This window comes from Macaca fascicularis, chromosome 13 (genome assembly GCF_037993035.2).
Source record: "Macaca fascicularis isolate 582-1 chromosome 13, T2T-MFA8v1.1".
NCBI lineage: Eukaryota > Metazoa > Chordata > Mammalia > Primates > Cercopithecidae > Macaca > Macaca fascicularis.
Window position 1 is genome coordinate 73,604,991 of NC_088387.1, and position 24,855 is coordinate 73,629,845.

Genomic DNA, 24,855 nt, shown 5'->3' on the forward strand with positions numbered 1-24,855 from the left:
AGTTATCTCAGTATTATTTCATTTTGTGTTTCCCCAATTTCTAGAGAAGTTGCACTTCTTTTCACATATGTATTGCCCACATATATTTCCTCTTCTAAGATCTACCTAGTCATACATTTTGCTGACTTTTCGGTTGAACTGTTTGTTTTCTTATTTCTTACTTGTAGAATCCTTTTATGTATATACTTGATATTAATCCTTTGTTATATAAGGAAAAAACACGTCTCCAGCATTTTATGTCACTTTTCTTAGACGTATTTTGTTGTCAGATGCTTTTTTCTTTTTTTTTTTTTTTGAGACAGAGTCTCACTCTGTCACCCAGGCTGGAGTGCAGTGGCGTGCCCATGGCTCACTGCAACCTCCACCTCCCAGGTTCAAGCAATTCTCCTACTTCAGCCTCCTGAGTCACTGGGACTACAGGCATGCACCACCACATCTGGCTAATTTTTGTATTTCTTGTAGAGACAGTTTTGCCACGTTGCCCAGGCTGGTCTGGAATTCCTGGTCTCAAGTGATCCACCTGCCTTGTCCTCCCAAAAGTGCGAGGATTACAGACGTGAGCCACCATGCCTTACCAGATGCTAAAATTTTGATGTTTTATTAAATTTACCCATTTTTTTCCTTTATAGATTTTGCATTTTGTATCTTAAAGTTTTTCCTAGTCCAAGTTCATAAATATACTTTACTTACTATATTTTCTTGTTTATAGTTTTCATTTTTACTTTTAGCTCGTCGAGCTCATTTTTCTAAATATATTTTTCTTCATTTCTTGGTCAATGTAAGAAAAATCACAGCATTAACTTCAATCTCTCAATTGCTCACATAAATTAATGAAAGTATAATAAAACAGAAACTGAGTTACTTAGATCAAAATAAAATTTGGTTGGAAAGAAGTAATTTTGTAATAGTTATTTTATAGTCTAGGTTAAATTTGAAAAGGCACTAAAATTTTTTTTTAAAAAAGGCACAATTGCTTACATTCTAAAATTCCTTGTTCTATAGAAGTATTTAAAAGCATCATTGCAGCAGCAGCATCGATATCAGATTCTGAAAAGGGAAAAAGTAATAATATTAATGTTCTTTATAAAAGAGAGGCTATTGTAAGTATTTGCATGCACCCAAAGATAACCAGTGTTACAATTTTGGTGTATATTCTAAGAAAGCATAAACATACATTAAAAATGGGATATTACATATTATTCTGAAGTCTGATTTTGTTCACTTAAAATCATGAAACAGTTTTGCGAACAGCACTGTATAAAAGAAATGGAAAGGTACCAGAAATAATACAAGTTCTCTTCTTTAATTATTCACAATAAAAACGAAAACTTAAACTGTTATTTCAGTAAGGTTTCCCCTTAAACAGACTAAATTAGCTAAGAATGTACATCATTACTCCTTTTATTTATTTTTTGCATTTTTACCTTGAATACTATCATTACCTATGCATATCTGCAGTTATGAAGTACTATGTTAATTACATGTCAGTTGCAGGAGATAAAAATATGTAATTCGTCAGTCTAGATCATGTAAACCTATAAATGCTAAGTGAATATGCAGAAACAAAAACAATTAGTATTGTTTTAGTCATAATTATACACAAGCCTGCAAGTACCACAAATAAATATAATATTCATGAAGTCAAATGGATACTCCATTAAAAATGGGCTTTAAAAGACTGGTAAAACCAGCAGGTTCTACAACAGATAAAGTTATGCTCTCACATCTACTTATATTTACTGCTGTAAGTTCTTCATCTTGGTGATATATTCATCTGAGTAACTAAAGAAAAATAAAATGGTATAATCTAAATTACACCATTAATAATTAGAAAAGTTAGAAAATATTTATACATTTTAGCTTACAAAAAGACATTTAAAATAAGACTCAGATATGAAATTTGTAATCTATATCTCAAAGGTGGAAATTTTTATTAGCATAAAGATTTCCTATTTACTTTCAATGTCTAATTTAAAAGGTATTGTAGATAATAAAGCCATGAAGATATTGACTTGTTTTCTCTCCAACTAGACCATAAACTCTCTTAAGCAGGAAATGCTATTGTTATCCAGGCTTAAGTAAATCAGATGTTTGCTGCTATGAGACAGCACATAATACTATACCTCTTTTTCCCCAAGTAAAATGAGACCTCACGATCCACAGCTAACATCTTACTGAATGGGGAGAAGCTGAAAGCGTTTCCTCTAAGAACTGGAACAAGAAAAGGATGCTCACTCTCACCACTCTTAGTCAACATAGTACTGGAAGCCCTAGCCAGAGCAATTAGGTAAGAGAAAGAAATAAAAGGCATCCATGTTGGAAGACAGGAAGTCAAATGTCCCTGTTTGCAGACAACAGGATCTTATATATAGAAAAAACTACAGATTCTACCAAAAAACTCTTAGAACTGATAAATTCAGTAAAGTTGCAAGGTACAAAATTAATACACAAAAATCAGTAATATCTCTAAACACAAAACAACAAACTAGCTGAAAAAGAAATCAAGATGGTAATCTCATTCACAATAGCTACAAAAAATAAAATTAAAATACTTACAAAAAAGTTGAAGACAATACAAATAGACATCCCATACTCATGGATAGGAAGAATTAGTATTGTTAAAATGACAATACTACTCCCAAAGCAATCTATAAATTCTATCAAAATACCAATGATATCCTTCACAGAAATATAAAATAATCCTAAAAGTTGTATGGAACTACAAAAGACCCCAAATAGGCAAAACAGTCTTGAGCAAAAAGAACAAAACTGGAGGCAAAATACTAACAGACCTCAAAATATACTACAAAGTTGTAGTAACCAAAAACGCATGGTACTGGCATAAAAATAAGACACATAGATCAATGGAACAGAATAGAGAACCTGGACATTAATTCACATATTTACAGCCAACTAATTTTTTTTAAATATGTATTTTCTTGGAGACAGAGTCTGACTCTGTCACCCAGGCTGGAGGGCAGAGGAGTGTTCTTGGGTCACTGCAACCTCCATCTCCCAGATTCAAGTGATTCTTGTGCTCAGCCTCCTGAATAGCTAGGATTACAGAGGTGTGCCACCATACTTGGCTAATTTTTGTGTTTTTAGTAGAGATGGAATTTCACCATGTTGGCCACGCTGGTCTCAAACTCCTGGCCTCAAGTGATCTGCCTGCCTTGGCCTCCCAAAGTCCTGAGATTACAGGCATGAGCCACCGTGCCCACCCCAGCGGAGTGATTTTTGACAAAGGTGCCAAGAACGCTTCCTGGGGGAAAGACAGTTTCTTCAATAAATGATACAAAGGAAATTGAATTATGTATCTATATGCAGAAGAATGAAACGAGACTCCCACCTCTCACCCTATACAAAAATCAGCTCAAAATGGATCAAAGACCTAAATGTAAGAACTGAAACAATAAAACTACCAGGAGAAAACAAAGATGAAACACTTCACAACATTGGTCTGCGAAAAGATTTTATGAATGAGACCTCAAAAACTCAGGTAACAAAAGCAAAAATAAACGGAATTGTATCAAACTAAAAAGCTTCTGCACAGCAAAGGAAACAATCAACAGAATGTGATAAAATACATGCAAACTACTACTCTGACAGGGGATTAACATCTATAATACAAAACGAACTCAAGCATCTCAACAGGAAAACAAACAAACCAAAACCCTCTAATTTCAAAATGGGCAAATTATCAGAACAGACATTGCTCAAAAGAAGACATACAAATGGCCAAGAAATTTAAAAAAATTAAGAGGAACGGGAAATAGAGTGTTAGGGAAAGTGGTTACAATTTTAAATACAGAGGTCAGAGAAATCCTGAAGGAGAAGGTAGGCTACAGTTGGGCAAAGACCTCAGGGAGGGAAAGAATGATATCTGAGGGAAAAGAGTATTAGGCAGAAAGAAGAGCAAGTACAAAGGATTTGAATCAATGATGCCCACATGCCACATTCAAGAGATTAGCAAAAAAAATGACCTCTCCAATTCCTGTTTTTTAGGATGAAGGCTGAGACAATTTGTTCTGAGTTCAGTATTCTATCACATCTGAAGAAGAAAAGATGCAGCCACTAGCCCATAATGTGTCTCTGTGTGAGTTGGAAAAAAGGCAAATCTTCCTCTAGGTGAATGGTTCCCTATTCAAGGCACACAGCTAGAAGAATGGAATGTGGGCTGAATTTCAGGCCCCACTCACTGTCTTAAGCCAGGCGAACTTGCAGAGGGTACAACATGCATGGCGTTATGCAAAAGCCCCAACAGAGAGATTACTTCTCCATAAACTAATTTTTCTTTTTTTTTTTTCTTTTATTTTCTCAAGACATAAGGTCTCCTCTGTTACCCAGGCTGGAGTGTAGTGGCACAATCATGGCTCACTGTAGCCTCAACCTCCAGGGCTCAAACGATACTTCCACCTTAGCTTCCCAAGTAGCTGGGACCACAGGCATGTACCACCACACCTGGCTAATTTTTATTTTTAGTAGAGATACGGTTTTACTATGTTTCCTGAGCTCAACTGATCCTCCCGCCTCAGGTTCCCAAAGTGCTGGGATTACAGGTGTGAGCCACCGTGTCCAGCCTAATTCTTCTTTTTAATAAAAAAGGATCTACCTTGTTTCCAATTTTATAAAAGAGGAAGTTGATGGTAAAATAATCTAACAAGGAAATGCATTATAATGAGAAACCAATTACAGAAACTTTGTCTTATAAATGAAGCACCTATAAAATCTACTTACTAAAAAATTAGTGTATCTCTAACTTGACTTCTTTTTTTTGAGATGGAGTTTCACTCTTGTCGTCTAGGCTGGAGTGCAACGGCGCCATTTCGGCTGTCTGCAACCTCCGCCTCTTGGGTTCAAGTGATTCTCCTGCCTCAGCCTCCTGAGTAGCTGGGATTACAGGCACTTACCACCATGCCAGCTAATTTCTGTATTTTTAGTAGAGATGGGGTTTCATCATGTTGGTCAGGTTGGTCTCGAACTCCTGACCTCAGATGATCCACCCACCTTGGCCTCCCAAAGTGCTGGGATTACAGGCATGAGCCCCCTGCCCCGCCTAACTTGACTTCTTTTAACAAGCATCCATTATGATTCAAGGAACATATTTTTGAAACACAACACCTAAAACTGATTAAGAGGCTTATCCTGATAACATAAGAAAGCTACATGAACACCATTTCTGAATATTTTAAAGCGATAACAAAATTAAGTACTGTTTCTATAACAGTAGAATGGTACGAAAAATACTCCTTAAATGTATTTATTTATTGTAAATAACTTATACAGCCAAATTAATTTGAATTATCCAACATGAAATTAACTTTGTGAAACCAAACACTTCTTTACAAAAGAATTTTGCGGGACAGAACGAGGGGACGTAACGGAGGCAGGTCGGAGCCGCTGCCGTCGCCATGACCCACGGTAACCAGCGTGAGCTCGCCCGCCAGAAGAATATGAAAAAGCAGAGCGACTCGGTTAAGGGAAAGCGCCGAGATGACGGGCTTTCTGCTGCCGCCCGCAAGCCGAGGGACTCGGAGATCATGCAGCAGAAGCAGAAAAAGGCAAATGAGAAGGAGGAACCCAAGTAGCTTTGTGGCTTCGTGTCCAACCCTCTTGCCCTTCGCCTGTGTGCCTGGAGCCAGTCCCACCACGCTCGCCTTTCCTCCTGTAGTGCTCACAGGTCCCAGCACCAATAGCATTCCCTTTGCCCTGAGTCTGCAGCAGGTCCCTTTTGTGCTTCCTTCCCCTCAGGTAGCCTCTCTCCCGCTGGGCCACTCCCGGGGGTGAGGGGGTTACCCCTTCCCAGTGTCTTTTACTCCTGTGGGGCTCAACCCAAAGTATTAAAAGTAGCTTTGTAAAAAAAAAAAAAAAAAAAAAAAAAAAAAAAAAAAAAAAATTTGCCTGTATCTTATTTAAAACATTTATAAATATGCTTCCTACAATGCCTTGCCAATTAACTGTGAAAAAAAGTTTAACTTCAACATTAAAAATAAGCAATAGAGAAATAACCCAAAACACCATCATAATTGAGAACACCTGATTATCAATGATTTGTCCAAGGTACAATATTGAACTTTGTAGAACAAAGGGAATAAAAATTCTCTGGGTAGAACTTACGAACAATTTTTAATTATAGTACCCAATCTGTTTTTGTTGACTGGTTTGTTGTTTATCAACAGGGTCTCACTCTGTTGTCCAAGCTGGAGTGCGATGGTGCAATCATGGCTCACTGCAACCTCCACCTCCCAGGTTCAAGTGATCTGCCCACCTCAGCCTCTCGTGTAGCTGGAACCACAGGTGTGCACCACCACGCCCAGCTAATTTTCATATTTTTTGTAGATATGGGGTTTCACCATGTTGCCCAGGCTGGTCTTGAACTCCTGAGGGATCCGTCTCGGCCTCCCAAAGTGCTGGGATTACGAGCATGAACCACCGTGCTCAGTCAATTTTGCTATTAAATTTAAACTGAAGACTCATTTGTTTATTGTCACATTTGGAAACACTTCATAATGGTATTTTTTCATTGATAAAGTACTTTATGCTATTTTAAAGGTGGCTCTGTTTTTAAAAACAATAACACTATTAGCCGTATTATCTAACATATCCAGTTCACAAGGAACCAAAATTTGGTAGTTTCAAACATGCTACTGATTTCATAACTGGTTCAAACAAAACCGTGTCAAAACTGTGAATTTGGCTAAGCAGGGTGGCTCAGGCCTGTAATCCCAGCACTTTGGGAGGCTGAGGTGGGTGGATCACTTGAGGTCAGGAGTTTGAGACCAGCCTGGCTAATATGGTGAAACCCTGTCTCTACTAAAAATACAAAAATTAGCCGGGTGAGGTCGTATGTGACTGTAATCCCAGCTACTTGGGAGGCTGAGGCAGGAGAATCACTTGAACCTAGCAAGTGGAGGTTACAGCGAGCGGAGATCGTGCCACTGCACTTACAGCCTGGATGACAGAGCGAGACTCCGTTTCAAAAAACAAAAAATAAACAACAATTTAAAAAACCTGTTAATTTGTGCCTGTTGATCTTTATTTCCTTAACCTTGATGTTGGGAAATTATTAAAAATAATTAAAACAATTAAAAGACACCAGTTTTAGCCATATGAGAGTAAGGTTATAAGTCGAGCATATTTCTGTTGTTTGATTCTCAGTCCATTTGTGTAAGGAATGATATGAGAATTATAGAAATAATTTAAATGGTATAAGCTTTGTAGTAACTAAAAAAGGATTTATTGTCTCTATCAAAATTAATATATACATTTGCAGAGCATCCAGATGGAGAAGCTGTCTCTTGTAATTCTCTGAAGCAGAAGAACAGTTTCAATAAATTACCAACACTTTAAGCTCTCTGGACCACTGGTTTAGTTTCATTTCAATAAGACACAAATCTTAGATTTACATGTAGCCCTAACATCACCATCAACTACCTTAATTTTATATCTGTTTGTAGTATACCAGATGCTTTTAGTAGTTAGCATAACTACTAAAATTTACTAACTGGAATGTGAGTTCCATTTTTGTCTGCTTTGTTCACTGATGTACCTTGGTGTCTAGAACAGCTCAGTAATATTTTTAAACAGGTGAATTTACTCTAAATACACACCAAACCAAACTATTAACCAAAAAAATTTTGTTCTGCTATCTCAATATGAGAATCCTGTGTCTCCTGCTATCTATTATACAATGCTGTAACACTGATATTGTCACATAAAATTAGTCATTATAAGTTGATCAAGAGACAACAAACACACTGCTGCATCTGTTTAGGCTGATAGCAGTTTCTGGAGTTCTAAGCCTAATCTCTCGCCTTAGTCTTATATGTCTAAAGGTAGCTCTAATATAATGACCAGTAAATGATTCTGTGAAGTGTTAGATGAATATATGTTTTAATATTGGAGGCCAACAATAACACCTAAGTGATCTTTATAAAACATGAAACTCACATTTAAAGTTCTTCAGTAGGTCTCCCAGTGCCACTTATCTAGTAGGAGTCAGCCTTTGAAATTAGAATTATTGAATCTGAATCCTTCTTTGCCACTTACTAGTTGTGTGACCTTGAGAAGTTACTTAATCTCCCCGAACTTCAGTTTGCTTATTTGTAAAAGAGGGGCAGCAATATTTCAGAAGGTTGTTTTAAGGATTAAATTAGATAATGCATGCAAAGCATCAAGTAAGCAACTTAAGGCTTATTAATTGTTCTAGGCAGAGGACGATGTTCAAAGTCCTTATTATGCTAAATAAGCTCTTAAACTTCTATATTTGCTTTGCCACACTAATGACCACATCTACCTGGTCTACATCAACATGGGCTAATGACCACATCTACCTGGTCTATATCAACATGCCAGACAGATTCCTAGCAACTGCCAGACAACTTTCTCTATTGTTATGATTTTCTCTGCCAGGGAGAACTTTTGTTCCACAGAGTTTGAGGTTGTATCTTGGACAAATCATTGATAATCAGGTGTTCTCCACCAATTTTTTTTTTTTTTGAGATGGAGTCTCACTCTGTTGCCTAGGCTGGAGTGCAGTGGTGCGATCTCCGCTCCTTGCAATCTCCGCCTCCTGAGTTGAAGTGATTCTCCTGCCTCAGCCTCCCGAGCAGCTGGGATTACAGGCATGTGCCACCACATGTAGAGATGGGGAGAGACGGGGTTTCACCATGTTGGCCAGACTGGTCTCGAACTCTTGACCTCATGTGATCCACCTACCTTGGCCTCCCAAAGTGCTGGGATTATAGGCATGAGCCACTGTGCCCAGCCAAAGTATACATTTTCTAAGAGCAGACCTCATCTATGCATATCCCAAGGAACCTACAACAGTTTCTGGCACAAGGAGTCTGGCAGGAGGCTCAACAGTATTAGCTGTAATGAATGTCTAATCCACTTGGTGTTTTTTAAACTTCTCTCTAGAAATAATATAAAGAGGCAAGAGAAAATTTCCTCAGAAATATACCCCAAAACAACCAAGTTCAAAAATAAAATTTCCTAAATTTGTGAGGTTTTGTTTTTTTTCCCCTTAAAATTCATGGAGAATTTTGTATTATATTCCAGGACAGATGTGCATTTGTTTTAACCTAGAATACCAACCACCTCCCTACTAAGTTAATTATTACTAGAGGAACAGGCCTAAGACCCATGCATATAGGAATGGAGGTAAGGTGCTGGTAGCATGAGAGAGATGATGCATAACATGTATAAGTCATTAGATGAAGAAGAAGTACCTGTGCCCTAATAATGAAAAACATGCAGCTGAAATTAGCAGGAGAAACTCGTGGAAATGTCTGTTCCCCAAAGAAAGAATTTGGATAGAATAGAACAAGAGGAAGAAAAGATTTTAAGTAAACTCCAGAATTCACAAAGAAAATGTTCTCAAAATATGTATATAAACTGAGTTTTAGAGAATAAGTGTCAGACTTTATTGAGGCAATACAAAGATAAAGGCGTTTTGGCAATACCTAAATGTAAAGAGAAACTACATTTACTGATGTCGGTAACAGGAACACAGATATTTGTCTTATGTTAAGACAGAACATTATCTGAAACAGATCCCCTATCCATTTAACTTCTTTGCAGGGTTCTCTAGAACTTTTTCATATTCTTTTCCTCCTTTATTTTAAAAGATATCAGCACACTGCTTCTGAGGCTCAGTTTAGTATAGTTCCAAAGAGCCAAAAAATTTCTGATACACAGAAAGGTTTTCATCCGAAATTTTCTATTTGTAAAGGTTATGAAAATGTCTCTAGGCTCCAAAGCAACACTAGAAAAACTGATTTTACTGTATTACTAATCTACAAGAAGAAAAAACCCCACTAATTCAGACTTTTGATATACTTTTAAAAAGTCAACTTACTACCTTTTAAAATTAAAGTTCTTCAGATTAAATAACCTATAGGAGAAATATCTTCAAGTATATTCTAATTCAAGGGATGACAAACTTCTTCAGTAAAGGGTCAGAAGGTAAACATTTTAGGCTTTGCAGGCTAAGAGGCAAAACCCAGGATATAATATGTAGGTCTCTGTTGCAACGAATTTTCATAGTCTTGAAATGTTACTGTTATTTGATTTTGTTTTCTCCAACCATTTTACAAATGTAAAACCATCCTTAGCTCATGGGACACCCAAAAACAGATGGCAGGCCAGACATGGCCATGGCCATAGTTTGCCAACCCCTATTCTAGTCTAAGATAGACCTGAAAAGGTAATAACTCTACTGATATTACTAAAAAATTCAATCCTATTTTCAATGAAAAATACACATAAAAATAAATGGAAATGGGATATAAAACTATACACACAGTGTGAATCTAGTATTTGGAGAAAAAGTATGTGTGTGTTTATGTATGTGTCCCTGTACATACATGCATGCAAATGTATCTATTTACATATATGGCATTAAAAAACCCCCAAAGGAACTATATCAAAATGTTAACAATAAAATTAGCCAGGTGTGATGGCACCTGTAGTCCTGGCTACTTGGGAGGCTGAGGTGGGAGGATGGCTTGAGCCCAGGATTTTGAGGCTGTGGTGAGTCATGGACTGTGCCACTGCCCTCTGGCCTGGGTGACAAAGTGAGAACTTGTCTCAAAATAAATAAATAAATAAAAATAAAACAAAATATTAACAATGGTATAAATGACTTTACTTTCTCTTTTGTAAATGTTTTTATTGCCCAAATCTCCTATAATAAATATATAATATCTTTTAAAATAGAAAAATGTTAAACGGCAACAACAAAATACCCTGAATTTTTATCTGAATTTTTTATGATTTAAAATACAGTCATGTGTGCCTGTAGTCCCACCTACTTGGGAGGCTTAGGCAGGAGATCACTTGAGCCCAGGCATTCAAGACCAGTGTGGGCAATATGGCAAGACGCCATCTCTTAAAAAAAAAAAAATGCAGTCATGCTTTGTTTAATGAAGGGAATATGTTCTGAGAAATGTACTGTTATGTGATTTTGTCATTGTGTGAACATCCTAGAGTGTGCTTAACACAAACCTAAATGGTATAGCCTACTACACACCTAGGATTGCTCCTGAGCTACAAAATTGTACACCATGTTACTGTACTGAATACTATTGGCAATTGTATCACAAATGGTATTTGTGTCTCTAAACATAGAAAAGGTACAGTAAATGCTCTATTAGTTTCTGCCAGGGGACAAAAAAGGGGGTACAACAAAAACACTACATAAATATTTAAAATGGTACACCTGTATAGGGTACTTACCATGAATGAAGCTTGAAGGACCGGAATTGCTTTGGGTGAGTCAGAGAGTGTGAGTGGTGAGTGAATGTAGAGGCCTAGGACATTACTGTACACTACTGTAGACTTTATAAACACTATACACTTAGGCTGCACTAAATTGATTTTCTTTCTTCAACAATACATTAACCTTAGTTTACTGTAACCTTTTACTTTATAAACTTTTTAATTTTTTAAACTTTACTCTTTTGTAATAACAGCATAAAATACATAATACAGCTGTATAAAAATATTTTACTTATAACCTATAAGCTTTTTTCTATTTTTAAATTAACATTTTTTTAACTTTTTAATTAAAAACAAAGACACAAATACACACGTTAACCTGAGCATACACAGGGTCAAGATCATCAATATCACTGTCTTCTGCCTCTACATTTTGTCCCACTGGAAGGTCTTTAGGGACAATAAACACATGGAGCTGTCATCTTTCTATAACAATACCTTCTTCTACAATACCTCCTGAAGGACCTGTGTGAGGCTCTTTTAGAGTTAACTTTTTTTAATTAGTGGAAGGGGTATACTCAAAAATAACAGTAAAAAGTATAGTAAATACACAAACTAGTGACACAGTTGTTTATTACCATTATCAAATATTAATGTATGTACATAACTACATGCTATACTTTTACATGACTAGCAGTGCAGTGAGTCTGCTTGCACCAGCATCACCACAAACTTCAGTAAATGCATTTTACTGAAGTAAAAACTTCAGTAAATGTGCCACAATGTTACAACAAGCTACCAGGTCACCAGGCAACAGAAATTTTTCAGCTCCATTATAATCTTAGGGGACCACCATCATATGCACAGCCCACTGTTGACCAAAAGATTGTTGTGTGGTGCTTGACTGTACTGATATTCACACATACCTCTGAGGGTTCGCATCTGGTTCTGCTTGAGTACAGAGCTTAAATAGTGAGGTGATAAAGAACCACTGAAAAACAAACAGAAAAGCAAATGTGCTTATAAAAATTTTTATTTCACTTTTTCCCCCCTAATTTTTGACAGGTTCTCTCTCACTCTGTTGCCCAGGCTGGAGTGCAGTGGCGTGATTTTAGCTCACTGAAGCCTTGACTTTCTGGGCTCAGGTGATCCTCCCACCTTAGCTGCCTGAGTAGCTGGGACCACAAGCATGCACCACCATGTCTGGCTAATTTTTGTATTTTTTTTTGGTAGAGAAAGGGTTTTAACATGTTGTGCAAACTGTCTCAAACTCCTGGGCTCATTCAGTCTACCTGCCTTGGCCTCCTAAAGTGCTGGGATTACAGGCGTGAGCCACTCGCACCCAACTATTTCACTTGTTATACAACTTAGTCACAAATACAGCTAATTTGTACTATAAAAAACAAACTATTACCTTGTTTTCTTTGCTAGTACTACTCAATTTAGAAAGTCTGACAAAGCAGAAAGAGCATAGGAGCCAAAATTAAATCACAACTATTTGGATGTTCTTAGGCAAAATAATTAATCTCTTAGTTTTTTCATCTGTAAAACAGGAATAATTAAATCTCCCACGCAGGCTGTTGTGATAATTAAATAAGAATAATGCATTTAAAATGCCTGGAACAATAGATAATACATGATAGTTACTGTTTGGTTTTGTATTGGATGCTTAAGTTTGATATAATACTAATATAGGTATTACCACAGAAATAAAAGCATTTACCAAAACACATGGTTAAGGAACACTTGGTACTGATAGCAAACAGGTATGTTCCTGGTTTTATTAATAAATATAAAATTAAACTTTCTATATTCATGGGAAGACATCAACAGTTCTTTTTTAAATCCAGGAATTAAAATATTTTTGGGAAAAACTACTTCTCTTCTTTGGAATTTATGATAGTATGAAAAAATCTATTTGTTAACTAACTTAAAAGTTTATTTCCTATTCATAGTTTTACATATACTGTATCTCACTCTTTTCCTCAGACTTACAAATTCTTATATGCAAGGCTACACAAAAGCATGTCAGATGGAACTATTATTTTGCCAAACAACATAAAGGGGAAAAGGTTTCATTTTATATTAAGGGTTTAAAGTCAACGGTTATATATAACCCTTATGTTGTCGTTTTTATCTTTTTTTTTGACACAGAGTCTCGTTCTGTTGCCTAGGTTGGAGTACAGTGGCGCCATCTTGGCTCACTACAACCTCTGCCTCCTGGGTTCAAGCCAATTCTCCTGCCTCAGCCTCCCGAGTAGCTGGGGTTACAGGCGCGTGCCACCATATCCAGCTGATTTTTGTATTTTTAGTAGAGACAGGGTTTCACCATGTTGGCCAGGCTGGTCTCAAACTCTCAATCTCAGGTGATCCACTGGCCTCAGCCTACCAAAGTGCTGGGATTACAGGCTTGAGCCACCTCGCCCAACCATAGTTTTTATCTTGTTTTAAAGCCACAAGATCACTTTTAACATTTAAACTTATAATTAAGGCTAAAAGAAACATGAAAATGCAATATATCAAAGACAGCAAAATATATTTGTGATGGTTTAGAAAAAATGGTGCCAATTCTTTCATATAATCTTTTTTTTTTTTGAGATGGGGTCTCAGTCTGTCACCCAGGCTGCAGTACAGTGGCACCATCTTGGCTCACTGCAACCTCTGCCTCCCAGGCTTAAACGATCCTCCCACCTCACCCTCCTGAGTAGCTGAGACCACAGGTGTGCACTACCCACGCCCAGCTAATTTTTGTATTTTTGGTAGAGACAGGGTTTCGCCATGTTGCCCAGGCTTACTCTTCAGTTAAAGAAAAAACCAACACAGCTAAGTAAAACACATAGGTGAACATCAATAGAACTTACCATTAGTTTCTAAATTATTATTTAGAATACCTCATAATAACCAAAATTAATTAATAAAGATATCAATTTCCAAATGAGAATATAAAATCTGGTAACTTCTTTTCTAGGTTTCATTTCATAAAGATAAATCCTCAGTTATTCTTTTGATAATGATCCATCTAATCTACAAATATGGTAAAGAAGCTTAAAATCTCAGTGAGTGAATATATTACTGATATTTCAACTTTAGCTTTCCCACCTATTTACTGTATTTCAGCTACAACCACTCCTCTGCAAGTTATCTAATGATACTTTAATAATTCAAATTAACCACTATATGAAATGTTGATGATTGCTGCAGCTGGCAGTTCATTATAACTTTCTATCTACTTTTGTGCATATATTTAAAAATTTCCATTTATTACTTTATTAAAAATCTTTTCAAATTTTTCAAAAAACAAGTTAGCCATTATAAACTACCCTTAAAAGTATTTTAACCAAATCTGGGATTTTCAATTCAAATGAAGGTAGATAATAAATTGTAGAAGACTCTAAAGTCTGCTTTAGAAAAAGGAAACAAAGGCCGGGCGCGGTGGCTCAAGCCTGTAATCCCAGCACTTTGGGAGGCCGAGACGGGTGGATCACGAGGTCAGAAGATCGAGACTATCCTGGCTAACACGGTGAAACTCCGTCTCTACTAAAAAATACAAAAAACTAGCCGGGCGATGTGGCGGACGCCTGTAGTCCCAGCTACTCGGGAGGCTGAGGCAGGAGAATGGCGTGAACCCGGGAGGCGGAGCTTGCAGTGAGCTGAGATCCGGCCACTGCACTCCAGCCTGGGCAACAGAGCGAGACTCCGTCTCAAAAAAAAAAAAAAAAAAAAAGAAAAAGGAAACAAAAATCAGATTTAAGAAGGTCAGGGTATTTTCAGATTTAACTTAAAATGAGGAAGCTAGAAGATCAATAGGGGTTACTGGGATTGAAAACAAAGCCAAGGAAAATTATAAGCAAATACAGTACAATTATATTTACCAGAAAAAATAAAAACAAAGTTCAAAGCATTATTTTATTTGCCAAACATTTAAAAATTTTAGACTTGAACATACTTTTCAAATATTATAAGTACTATGAAAAAAAACCCTAAAATAGAAAAAGAAACCTACATATGTATATAAAATGTTATGACAAACTTAATCATCTTATTAAAAAATTTTAAATATATTTTTAATTTCCTTCATTTTTAGGTTAGCATTAGTATTGCAGACAATTAAAATGATCTGATCTGTTTGTAGCTGAAATTATATTACAACTTTCTTTAGGGTTTACTTATAACATATTCAGTACTGACTATATTTCCCAGAGTGTATGTTCTCAACTAACCAATTTCCTGTTGTCTAGAAGTACAAATTAGACCATAAGGAAAACTAACTTAGGCTAATGTCTTATCCATAAAGACTTCTTAAAAAAAAAAAGAAAAGAAAAGAAACAACAGGTCAAGGATGGTGGCTCATGCCTGTAATCCCAGCACTTTGGGAGGCAGAGGTGGGAGATCACTTGAGGTCAGGAGTTGGAGCCTAGCTAGGTCAACATGGTGAAACCCCGTCTCTACTAAAAAGACAAGATTAGCTGGGAGTGGTGGTGCGTGCCTTTAGTCCCAGCTAATAGGGAGGCCAAGGCGGGAGGATCACCTGAACCTGGGAGACAGAGGTTAAAGTGAGCCGAGATCTCGCTACTGCACTCTAGCCTAGGTGACAGAGTAAGACTTGGTCTCACAAAACAACAAAAACAAAAACAGAAACAAAAACTAAAAACTAAATAAAACATAAATACTTCTTTATACAATTAAAAAACAGAAACAAAATACCCTAGACCTTTAAGTTTCTCCGTCTCACACAATGAAATCCTATAAATTACCACTGACAGTTATATGGAAGATCCTTACTTTTGCGAAGATGCTGAAGAAAAAGGTTGCTTCTTCAGTGCCTGGATAAGATTGGGTTTATATTCCGGATCAACACACCATAAGGAACCTTTTCCATTAACCTAGAATAAAATGCACAAGAATAACTAGGAACTTTTATACATAAACAGTCAGTGTCTAAATGTTTTAAATAAACGTGCAGGGGGAAATAATCTCTAGTACCTTTCGAGTATGAAACTAAGGTTGAAGTGAGCTTGCTATGTGTGCACTGTAGCGACTAAAAGTCACCTTCCTCTAACTCACAAGATTAGTGAGGTTCAAATGTTATTAGTTTCTGGTTTTATATTATGCCTTTTCTACTTCAAAAACTCTTCCTCAAAATTTAAATTACCTTTACGACTACATTAACAATGATTTAGATAACAACAAAATTTACTTGTTTCTCATTCTCACACTCCTTTTTGCGTGCATGAAATCTCCTATGATATAAGCTATTATGATTGCTATTAAGATTTAATGTGATGATCTCCAGAGTCCTTCCATTTCCCACAGTCTTTTTCAAGGTAATATTATTAGTCCATTACTGAGGCTCTTTTATCTCTGAATATTGTGTCATAATTTTTATAGCGGAATGGCAAAATGAAAGAACACTGTTATACAGGTTCAAAAACCGAGGTCCCGATCCCTACTTATTGACTGGCTATGTGATATTGGGCAAATCATTTAATTTTTGAGAGTCAGACTTCTCATTTACATTTTACCCGTAAAGTAAAACAACAATGCAGTCCACTTCACTGAATTGTAATAAGATTCAAATAAGAGGATTTATCCGCAAGAGACACATAGCTGCAAAATAGGTGAATATTAAGGGGCCATTCTGAAAGTGACATACGTAAGGGTTTGCAGCATATTGGTTGAATAATGGTATATTCCTACTCCTTTACTTTCCACAGAGGAGGGAATTTTGAAAAAAAATCAACAATAAGAAAAAATCAATTAGTTCTGAAAAAAAGGCAAAAGTTAGATGGCAAAAAAACAAGGGATAAAATAAATTTAGGAGAGAATAAAACCTTTTGCCTGTGGAAAGGTGTAGCAATTGAGTGTAAGGCAGTTTTTTACCATGCTGGCAATGTCTATAAACAGAAAAACCATGGCTGTCATACCACACTGTCATGAAGAAAGAGAAAAACCATGGCTGTCATACCACACTGTCATAAGGAAAGAAACACACCAGATTATCAGCAGAAACTTTTCTCTGGTGTTTAGCAGCAAGATATCACATTAACTATACTGAACAAGTATTTGACATTTTCTTTTTTTTCTTTTTCAAGAAAAGACAAGTTTTACAAATGTATTTTTGGATTAAATGAAACTTCACTTAGCTATATGTTCAGTCACCTGGACCAAATGATGAATGTGTTTTGATGACAGGGAAAATGTTAGCACCAGGCCAGGTGTGGTGGCTAACGTCTGTAATCCTAGCACTTTGGGAAGCCGGTGCAGATGATTGCTTGTGCTCAGGAGTTCAAGACCAGCATAAGCAACATGGCAAAACTCTGTCTCTACAAAAATAGAAAAATTAGCCTGGTGTGGTGGTGTGTGCCTATAGTCTCAGCTATTCAGGAGGCTGAGGCCAGTCTGGGTGACAGAGGGAAACAGTGTCTTTAAAAAAAAAAAAAAAAAAAAAAGAATTAAAAAGTTAGCATCTATAACACCTTTTGTTAGCACCTATAACACCTTTTGCCCCAAAGCCAATTCAGTTTCATATACAAAAGATACGCATGCGTTACTTTTCATACACAGACCAAGACAATTATTTCAATAATGCTAGCCATGCTCTACCTTGGAATTCCTGAGATTACACTCCTAGAAATTGTTTAGTTCAAGTCTACTTTACAAATTCTACTGTGAGGGGACTGCAAACTGTTTTGATCACAGTAGAGTTGCTATTTCCTTGAAATAGCAAATTGGAAAAACTGGTATTGAAAACGCGCAGTTTCAGGGCAGTTAAGTATCTTGAGTATGGTCTCAAGTAACAGTCTGGTTTATGTTACCATGGCAGCACTTCCTTTCACTGGGTCTGTTCATGAACTATCATGAACAAGAGATAAAACTCTGTATTTGCTAATCTACATTTTAGAGTCCACAGCAAAAAGAAACTTATTTTTAACTAATTTTCCACTTAAAACCTTTGCTCCTATATTACTGAGCTTAGATGAAAGAATACAAATAATAAAAGTTTTAGAAGTACTGTTTAAAACTAAATTTGCCTGTAACAAAATGGTCTTCTGTGCAATGGAAACAGGAAATGAGCATTCTCTCATTTTATTATTTCGCATTTTAGAACTCTAAGACTTCTGAACTTACTTAGTAGAGAACTGCTAAAGGTTTTGAAGAAATTTTGAATATACTAAAAGGTGAACTTTAAAAAGACTTATCTTAACAGAAGTTGTAAAGACTAGATTGGGAGAAGAGGCAACGTTCATTATATCTGTGTATTTTAATAGAGTTGCTCACCTTGTCTAATACCAAAAAGAAGGCAAAATGGCAAGGCCTAGACAAAATTATAAAGTGGTAATGATTTTCAGTGGCTTTTAGAACCTCTGAGTTAAAAATAATTAACTGATTAAAATTTTACCACACTAGGAAAAAATTTAATTCCATGTTTCCCAGCTAAAATCTCACAGTAATAATGTTTAAGTTGGGCTTTATAAAAATTTAGAAGAGTACATACAAGACTTGGATGTTAACTTTTTTTTTTGAGACAAGAGTCTTGCTCTGTCACCCAGGCTGGGGTGCAGTGGCACGATCTCAGCTCACTGCAACCTCCGCCTCCCAGGTTCAGGCAATTCTCTTGCCTCAGCCTCCCAAGTAACTGGGATTACAGGTGCGCACCACCATTCCTGGCTAATTTTTGTATTTTTAGTAGAGATGGGGTTTCACCATGTTGGCCAGGCTGATCTTGAACTCCTGACCTCAAGTGATCCACCTGCCTCAGCCTCTCAAAGTGTTGGGATTACAGGTGTGAGCCACCATGACTGGCCAATTTTTATTTTTATTTTTATTTATTTTTTAAATTTGAGACAGAGTCTTGCTCTGTCATCCAGGCTGGAATGCAGTGGCACGATCTTGGCTCACTGCAACCTCTGCCTTCAGGTTCAAGTGATTCTCGTGTCTCAGCCTCCCAGAGTGCTGGAATTACAGGTGTACGTGCCACTGTGCCCAGCCAGATGTTAACATTTAAAACATAAAGCCCCAACCAAAGCAAGCTGAACCAAAAGACAACCATATGTAACTTTAAGAAATTTAAAATCCAGAGACCAATAAATACCAAACCAGTATTATTAGATTGTCTTTTCAGAGGAGTAAAAATGGTACTGATGATAGAGAGAAAAAAAACTAATCAGCAGCTGTATCAGCTGGCTGAGTATCATTACCACTTCATAGTTTGATCTAGACCTTGCCACTCTACCTTCGATTGGGATTATCATCTCTAGATAACAGCCATTCATCAGAAAAGTGTTGTCAAGCTTGCCAAATCCAATTCTAACATTTAATGCAACTAAGTATAATTTATTTGACTTCCACAGATTGGAAGAAAAATACTGTCATTCTGTCACTGACCCAAGAAACGTTTCACCAAAAAAAAAAAAAAAAAAAAAAAAATCCACATGCATTCCCAAATTTACTTGAATGTATCTCTTTCTGTCTAAAACTCAGACATTTAGGCAAAATAGTTAACTGATTTCTTTGAAGATGATTTACAAGTTCCTTCCCCCCGACCCTGACTTGTGGTGACAGCTTGCCAATTTTTATGCCAATATATTACCATTTCTATATTTAGCCCTTTTTTAAAATTATAAGACGATTTCTCTCCTTTTCTTTATCAAATTCTACCTATACTCTGGACTATATCCTTTCCCATTCTCTAGCTCTTACTTCCTTAATTTCTTCCTTTCTCTGAAAATTCAAAACACTCAGGTTAATTACATTAAAAATGTACACATTTAAAAATTATGGACACAACCAATTCCCTTTTGAGTACTACCACAAATCATACCATTGGACATATGGTTTTGTAAATTTTACTAAAAATAATACCACTGTGAATATTTTCACACACATCTTCTTGTGTGCAAGTATGAATGCTACTCTAGAGGAGAAATCAGAATATGATCTGCTAGATCAAAGGAGAGCCCATTTCTAATTCTAGTAACTACTGCCAGGGTGCCCTCAAGAATGGCCATATTAACATACTCCTATCAATGGTGTGAAAGTATCAATATTTACTCATGTCCCCATCTGATTTGATATTATCAAACATTTAAAATTTTTGAATTCTGATAAAAAAGCATTTTTTTGTTTTTAATTTGTATGTCCCTTACAAATATTACTAGTAAGATAAACATCTTTATTTACGTTTATTGCCTATTTGTTTCCTCCTCTGTGAACTGCCTATTCATATACTTGCCCATTTTTCTATTAGATTTTCATTTTCTTATTGAATTATGAGTGTCTTCTATGTAATGGTATACTGTTGTTAGTAAACATCGCTTCTCAACTCCACATTTAATGATATGATGTTGGTAGTCTGAAATTGGCCATGATGGAAATATTACACTATGGAAATCTGCAAAAGCTAAACAGCCCATCCCTAGACAGTTGTTAAAACATTTATCAGCACAGCACTTTTTTTCTTTTTTGAGACGGAGTCTCACTCTGTTGCCAGGCTGGAGTGCAGTGGCGCAGTCTTGGCTCACTGCAACCTCTGCCTCCTGGGTTCAAGCGATTCTCCTGCCGCAGTCTCCCAAGTAGCTGGGATTACAGGCACGCACCACCACGCCCGGATAACTTTTGTATTTTTAATACAGATGGGGTTTCACCATGTTGGCCAGGCTGGACTTGACCTCCTGACCTCGTGATCCACCCGCCTCGGCCTCCAAAAGTGCTGAGATTACTGGCGTGAGTCACTGCGCCTGACCAGCACAGCACTTACTATGTATTTTGAATCCTAATCCGTTGGCTGCTACTTTTTCAACAACTTACCCAATCATTTTCAAGTGTTCTGTAATATTTGACACCCTTGGCTATTCACACTTAAGCTTAGCTTCCTTGGCTTCATTACACCATGCTTTTCCTAGATTCTTCCACTCAGAAGCAATGCTGATAAATTCCAAACTTAGAGCTGTAATCTCGCCACATCACCTCTATCCCTGCCTATATTTCTAAGTACCTAGTAGATGGTTACCTTTTATGTACCATCATAAGTATAAACACAATAGTCCTAAAAGTATAAAAGAATTAAGTGACACAATTCAAGAACAAAATCACTAAGGAAATTCTAAATGCGTAAACAATAGCAAACAATGACACTGGTAACTATAAGGGTAAATTTAAACAGAGACTACATAAAATAATTATGAAATATGTATAGTGTTTAAAAAAAAAGAGGATAACAATACCAAAGTAATAGAGGAAAATAATAAAAGGGGGATCAATTTCAAAGAAGGCAAAGAGAATGAAGGATAGGGAGATGATTTTCACTGTAGCAGTGTTTATAACAAAAAATTAGAAACCAGCCAGGTGTGGTGGCTCACGCCTGTGATCCCAGCACTTTGGGAGGCCGAAGTGGGCGGATCACAAGGTCAGGAGATCGAGACCGTCCTGGCTAACACAGTGAAACCCTGTCTCTACTAAAAAAATACAAAAAATTAGCCGGGTGTGGTGGTGGGCACTTGTGGTCCCAGCTACTCAGGAAGCTGAGGCAGGAGAATGGCATGAACCTGGGAGGCAGAGCTGGCAGTGAGCCAAGATTGCGCCACTGTACTCTAGCGTGGGCGACACAGTGAGACTGTCTCCAAAAAAAAAAAAAAATTAGAAACCTAAATGTTCATCCACATCACAATTAAAGAGAATTATGCATTAAGATGAAAAAAAAGACGCTGAGCTTTTAAAAGGTTATTAAATAATATCACTCTCCCCTTTCTCTCTCTGACACACACACACACACACGTGACTATTCTACTAAGGCCTTGACCTCAGAGAGATCTCATATCCTCCCTAGCGGGAGAAGCAAATCTATACATAACTGGGATATGGATATTATAAAGATAACAAACAGAATGCTATAAAAACACAAAATGAGTACACAAAAGCAGGAAATGCTTGAGAGGTGACTTCTGAGCTGGGCTTTGAGGAAGTGTTATCTCCACTGACAGTGAATTACGAAAATGCAGTGTAGATAGAGGAACAAAATAAACAAGGACTATTTATAGTATACTGCAATAGCAAGTAGTCATGTGGGGGCAGATCATGGAGTAGTGAAGAAAAAAAGCTGCAAAGACAGGCAGAGGCCAAACTGGGGAGGGTCTTGAAAACCATATTAATAAGTCTGGCTTTTATTTAGTATGTCATATTTACTAAAGTCTACTAGTTACAAAAACTGAAGTAAAAATGAGGCTCAGAGTCTATCTTTACCAAGTCACACATCTATCTGGATCTAGGAACATAACTGAACCCAATCCTTCATGCTGACTCCTCAACTTATATAATAGTTCAATTCGATGAGAAATGAGGGGAAGACCTGAACTAAGGCTAATGTTATGGTAGAAACTAAAAAAAATGGCCAGAATCAGAAAGCAACTTGTAGGTATTTACAGATGCTACTAGACACTGTTTTTTCTAGAGTCTAACCCCTGGCTTTGACAGGCTTTGTAGACCAGGATCAATTAATACCACCTATCTCACTTTTTTGTTATAAAATAAGGAAGTTCATCAGGATAATATCTACAATCCTTTCAAATTTGACATTCAAATAACTTAGGCATTGCAAAGAGCAGGTACCCAAGATGAGTCAGATTTCTAGCTGAGACCCAGAGAGATCCTAGGAGAAGAGAGAGGAATAAAGTCCAATTTTGGACACACTGAATTTGAGATACCTCCAGATCTAATAATTAGTTGCAAATTCAGGTCTGGGCTTCAGGAGAAAGATCTAGAAGTCATTAGATTACAGATGACATATTAAGCCATGGGAATTAATGAGATTATTTAAGAAAACACTAAATCAACAAAAAAGACAAAATAGTGAACACTAAAGTTTAAATGGCAAGTGGTAGAAGAAAAAGATGGAGAGTCAGGCAAGTAAACAAAGAACTAAGCACAGTGTTATACAAATCAAAGAAAAGATGAATTCCCAGAGCTAATCATATCATATAACGCAGTTTTAGGTTAAATAAGAACAGAAAAGAAGTCAGTGGATTTAGACATAAGGAGGGCAGTGATTATAAAGTGTTCAAATCCCACAGCTTCACTGAAACTATCTCCATTTGCATGGTACTAGTAACTGTGACATTCCTTTGGCAAATGAATTCAGATATTGTTTAAGATAATACATTGCTCTATCATTCACACTGTCACAAGTCAAATACAGGGAAACTCTATCATGCTCCTGGCTTGAAAACTCTCACTGGTTTGCTCTCAAAACTGAAGTCCAAACAATTTAGCATGATATTCACCACACTTCTATTCTGGATCACTCTGCTTTTCCACCCTGCTTTCATACATTCCTTACCCACAGAGAATATGCCTACTGCCCCAAACTCCCAGCAGAATGTACCATTGCCCTTTGGCATATGTTACCCTTCTAAAACCTGTTCTTTTTTTCACAAAGCACGCTTCAAAGGCAAACTTTTCCACAAAAATTTCCCAAATCTTTTAGGTTAGGGGTCCCCATCCTCCAGGCTGCAGACCGGTACAGGTCCGTGGCATCTTAGGAAACAGGTCATGGGGCAGGAGGAGAGTGGAAGTTGAGAAGCATTACCACCTGAGCTCTGCCTCCTGTCAGATCAGCCCGTACATTAGATTCTCACAGGAGCTGGAACCACATTGTGAACTGCACATGTGAGGGGATCTAGGTTGTGCGTTCCTTATGAGAATCTAATGCCTGATGATCTGAGGTGGAACAGTTTCATCCCAAAACCGTATCCCATGCCCCCACCTCAGGCTGCAGAAAAACTGTCTTCCACAAAACCAGTCCATACTGCCAAAAAGTTTGGGGACCACTGTACTAGGTAGTAATTAATCAACTCCTCTCTGACTTTGTTCATGTTACTATTACTATATTTCTTTCTATTTTGTATTATGATTAACTGTTTGCCTCCTTACTTTTTAAAACTGAAACTCCATGCCAGGAACCATCTCACCACTGCACTTCAGCCTGGGCAATAGAGGGAGACTCTGTCTTACAAAACAAAACAAAAAACACTGGATTCAACTTTGGCCGAGTAGGCTCACACCTGTAATCCTAGCACTTTGGGAGGCTGAGACAGGGAATCACTTGAACCCAGGAGTTCGAGACCAGCCCGGGCAACATGGCAAAACCCTGTCTCTACTAAAATTAGAAAAAATTACCTGGGCGTGGTGGTACATGCCTGTAGTCCCAGCTACTCAGGAAATGGAGGTAAGAGGATTGCTTGAATCCCCGGAGGTTGCAGTGAGCCAAGACTGTGCCACTGCACTCCAGCCTTGATGACAAAGTGAGACCCTGTCTCAAAATAAAAAAATAAAATAAATTGTGACAGGGTCCATCCTGTGAGGTGAGATGTAACATATGAACGCTTACCTTTGGCAGAGTACAGAAATGGCAGTAGTAAAAAAATGTAAGAAAAAAACCACGCAAATTTTAATTCAGATTATTTAAGACCAAATGTGAGCTAGCATGACAGCTGAGAATCCCTGACATTCCCAGAAGAAGGGTCTGCCTCCACTAGGCAAGGTCTTTTTCCACTGGACTCCATCTGGTGCTCCAGAGGAAGACTGCAGGCAGGCCAGGAAGCCTAAGAGAGAAACCCTTATGGATGAAGACAGATGTACAGA

General features: G+C 37.2%; 2 protein-coding genes across 12 annotated transcripts in view; one reads left to right on the top strand and one right to left on the bottom strand.

Annotated features, from left to right (window-relative positions):
• Positions 1–24,855, bottom strand: part of FOXN2 (forkhead box N2) — a 65,147-nt gene that overhangs the window by 4,925 nt on the left and 35,367 nt on the right. For all 11 annotated transcript variants that reach the window (XM_005575934.4, XM_005575929.4, XM_005575930.4 and 8 more), the window contains 3 exons: positions 16,003–16,103; positions 12,147–12,211; positions 979–1,047 (listed from right to left, as the gene is read on the bottom strand). In XM_005575934.4, the coding sequence (XP_005575991.1) occupies positions 979–1,047; positions 12,147–12,211; positions 16,003–16,103 (235 nt within the window). The remainder of the gene's footprint in view (positions 1–978; positions 1,048–12,146; positions 12,212–16,002; positions 16,104–24,855) is intronic.
• On the top strand, positions 5,360–5,731 carry LOC135966831 (small EDRK-rich factor 2-like). The gene has a single exon (XM_065527109.1). It carries the CDS (start codon positions 5,412–5,414, stop codon positions 5,586–5,588), a length of 177 nt encoding a protein of 58 aa, XP_065383181.1. The 5' UTR covers positions 5,360–5,411; the 3' UTR covers positions 5,589–5,731.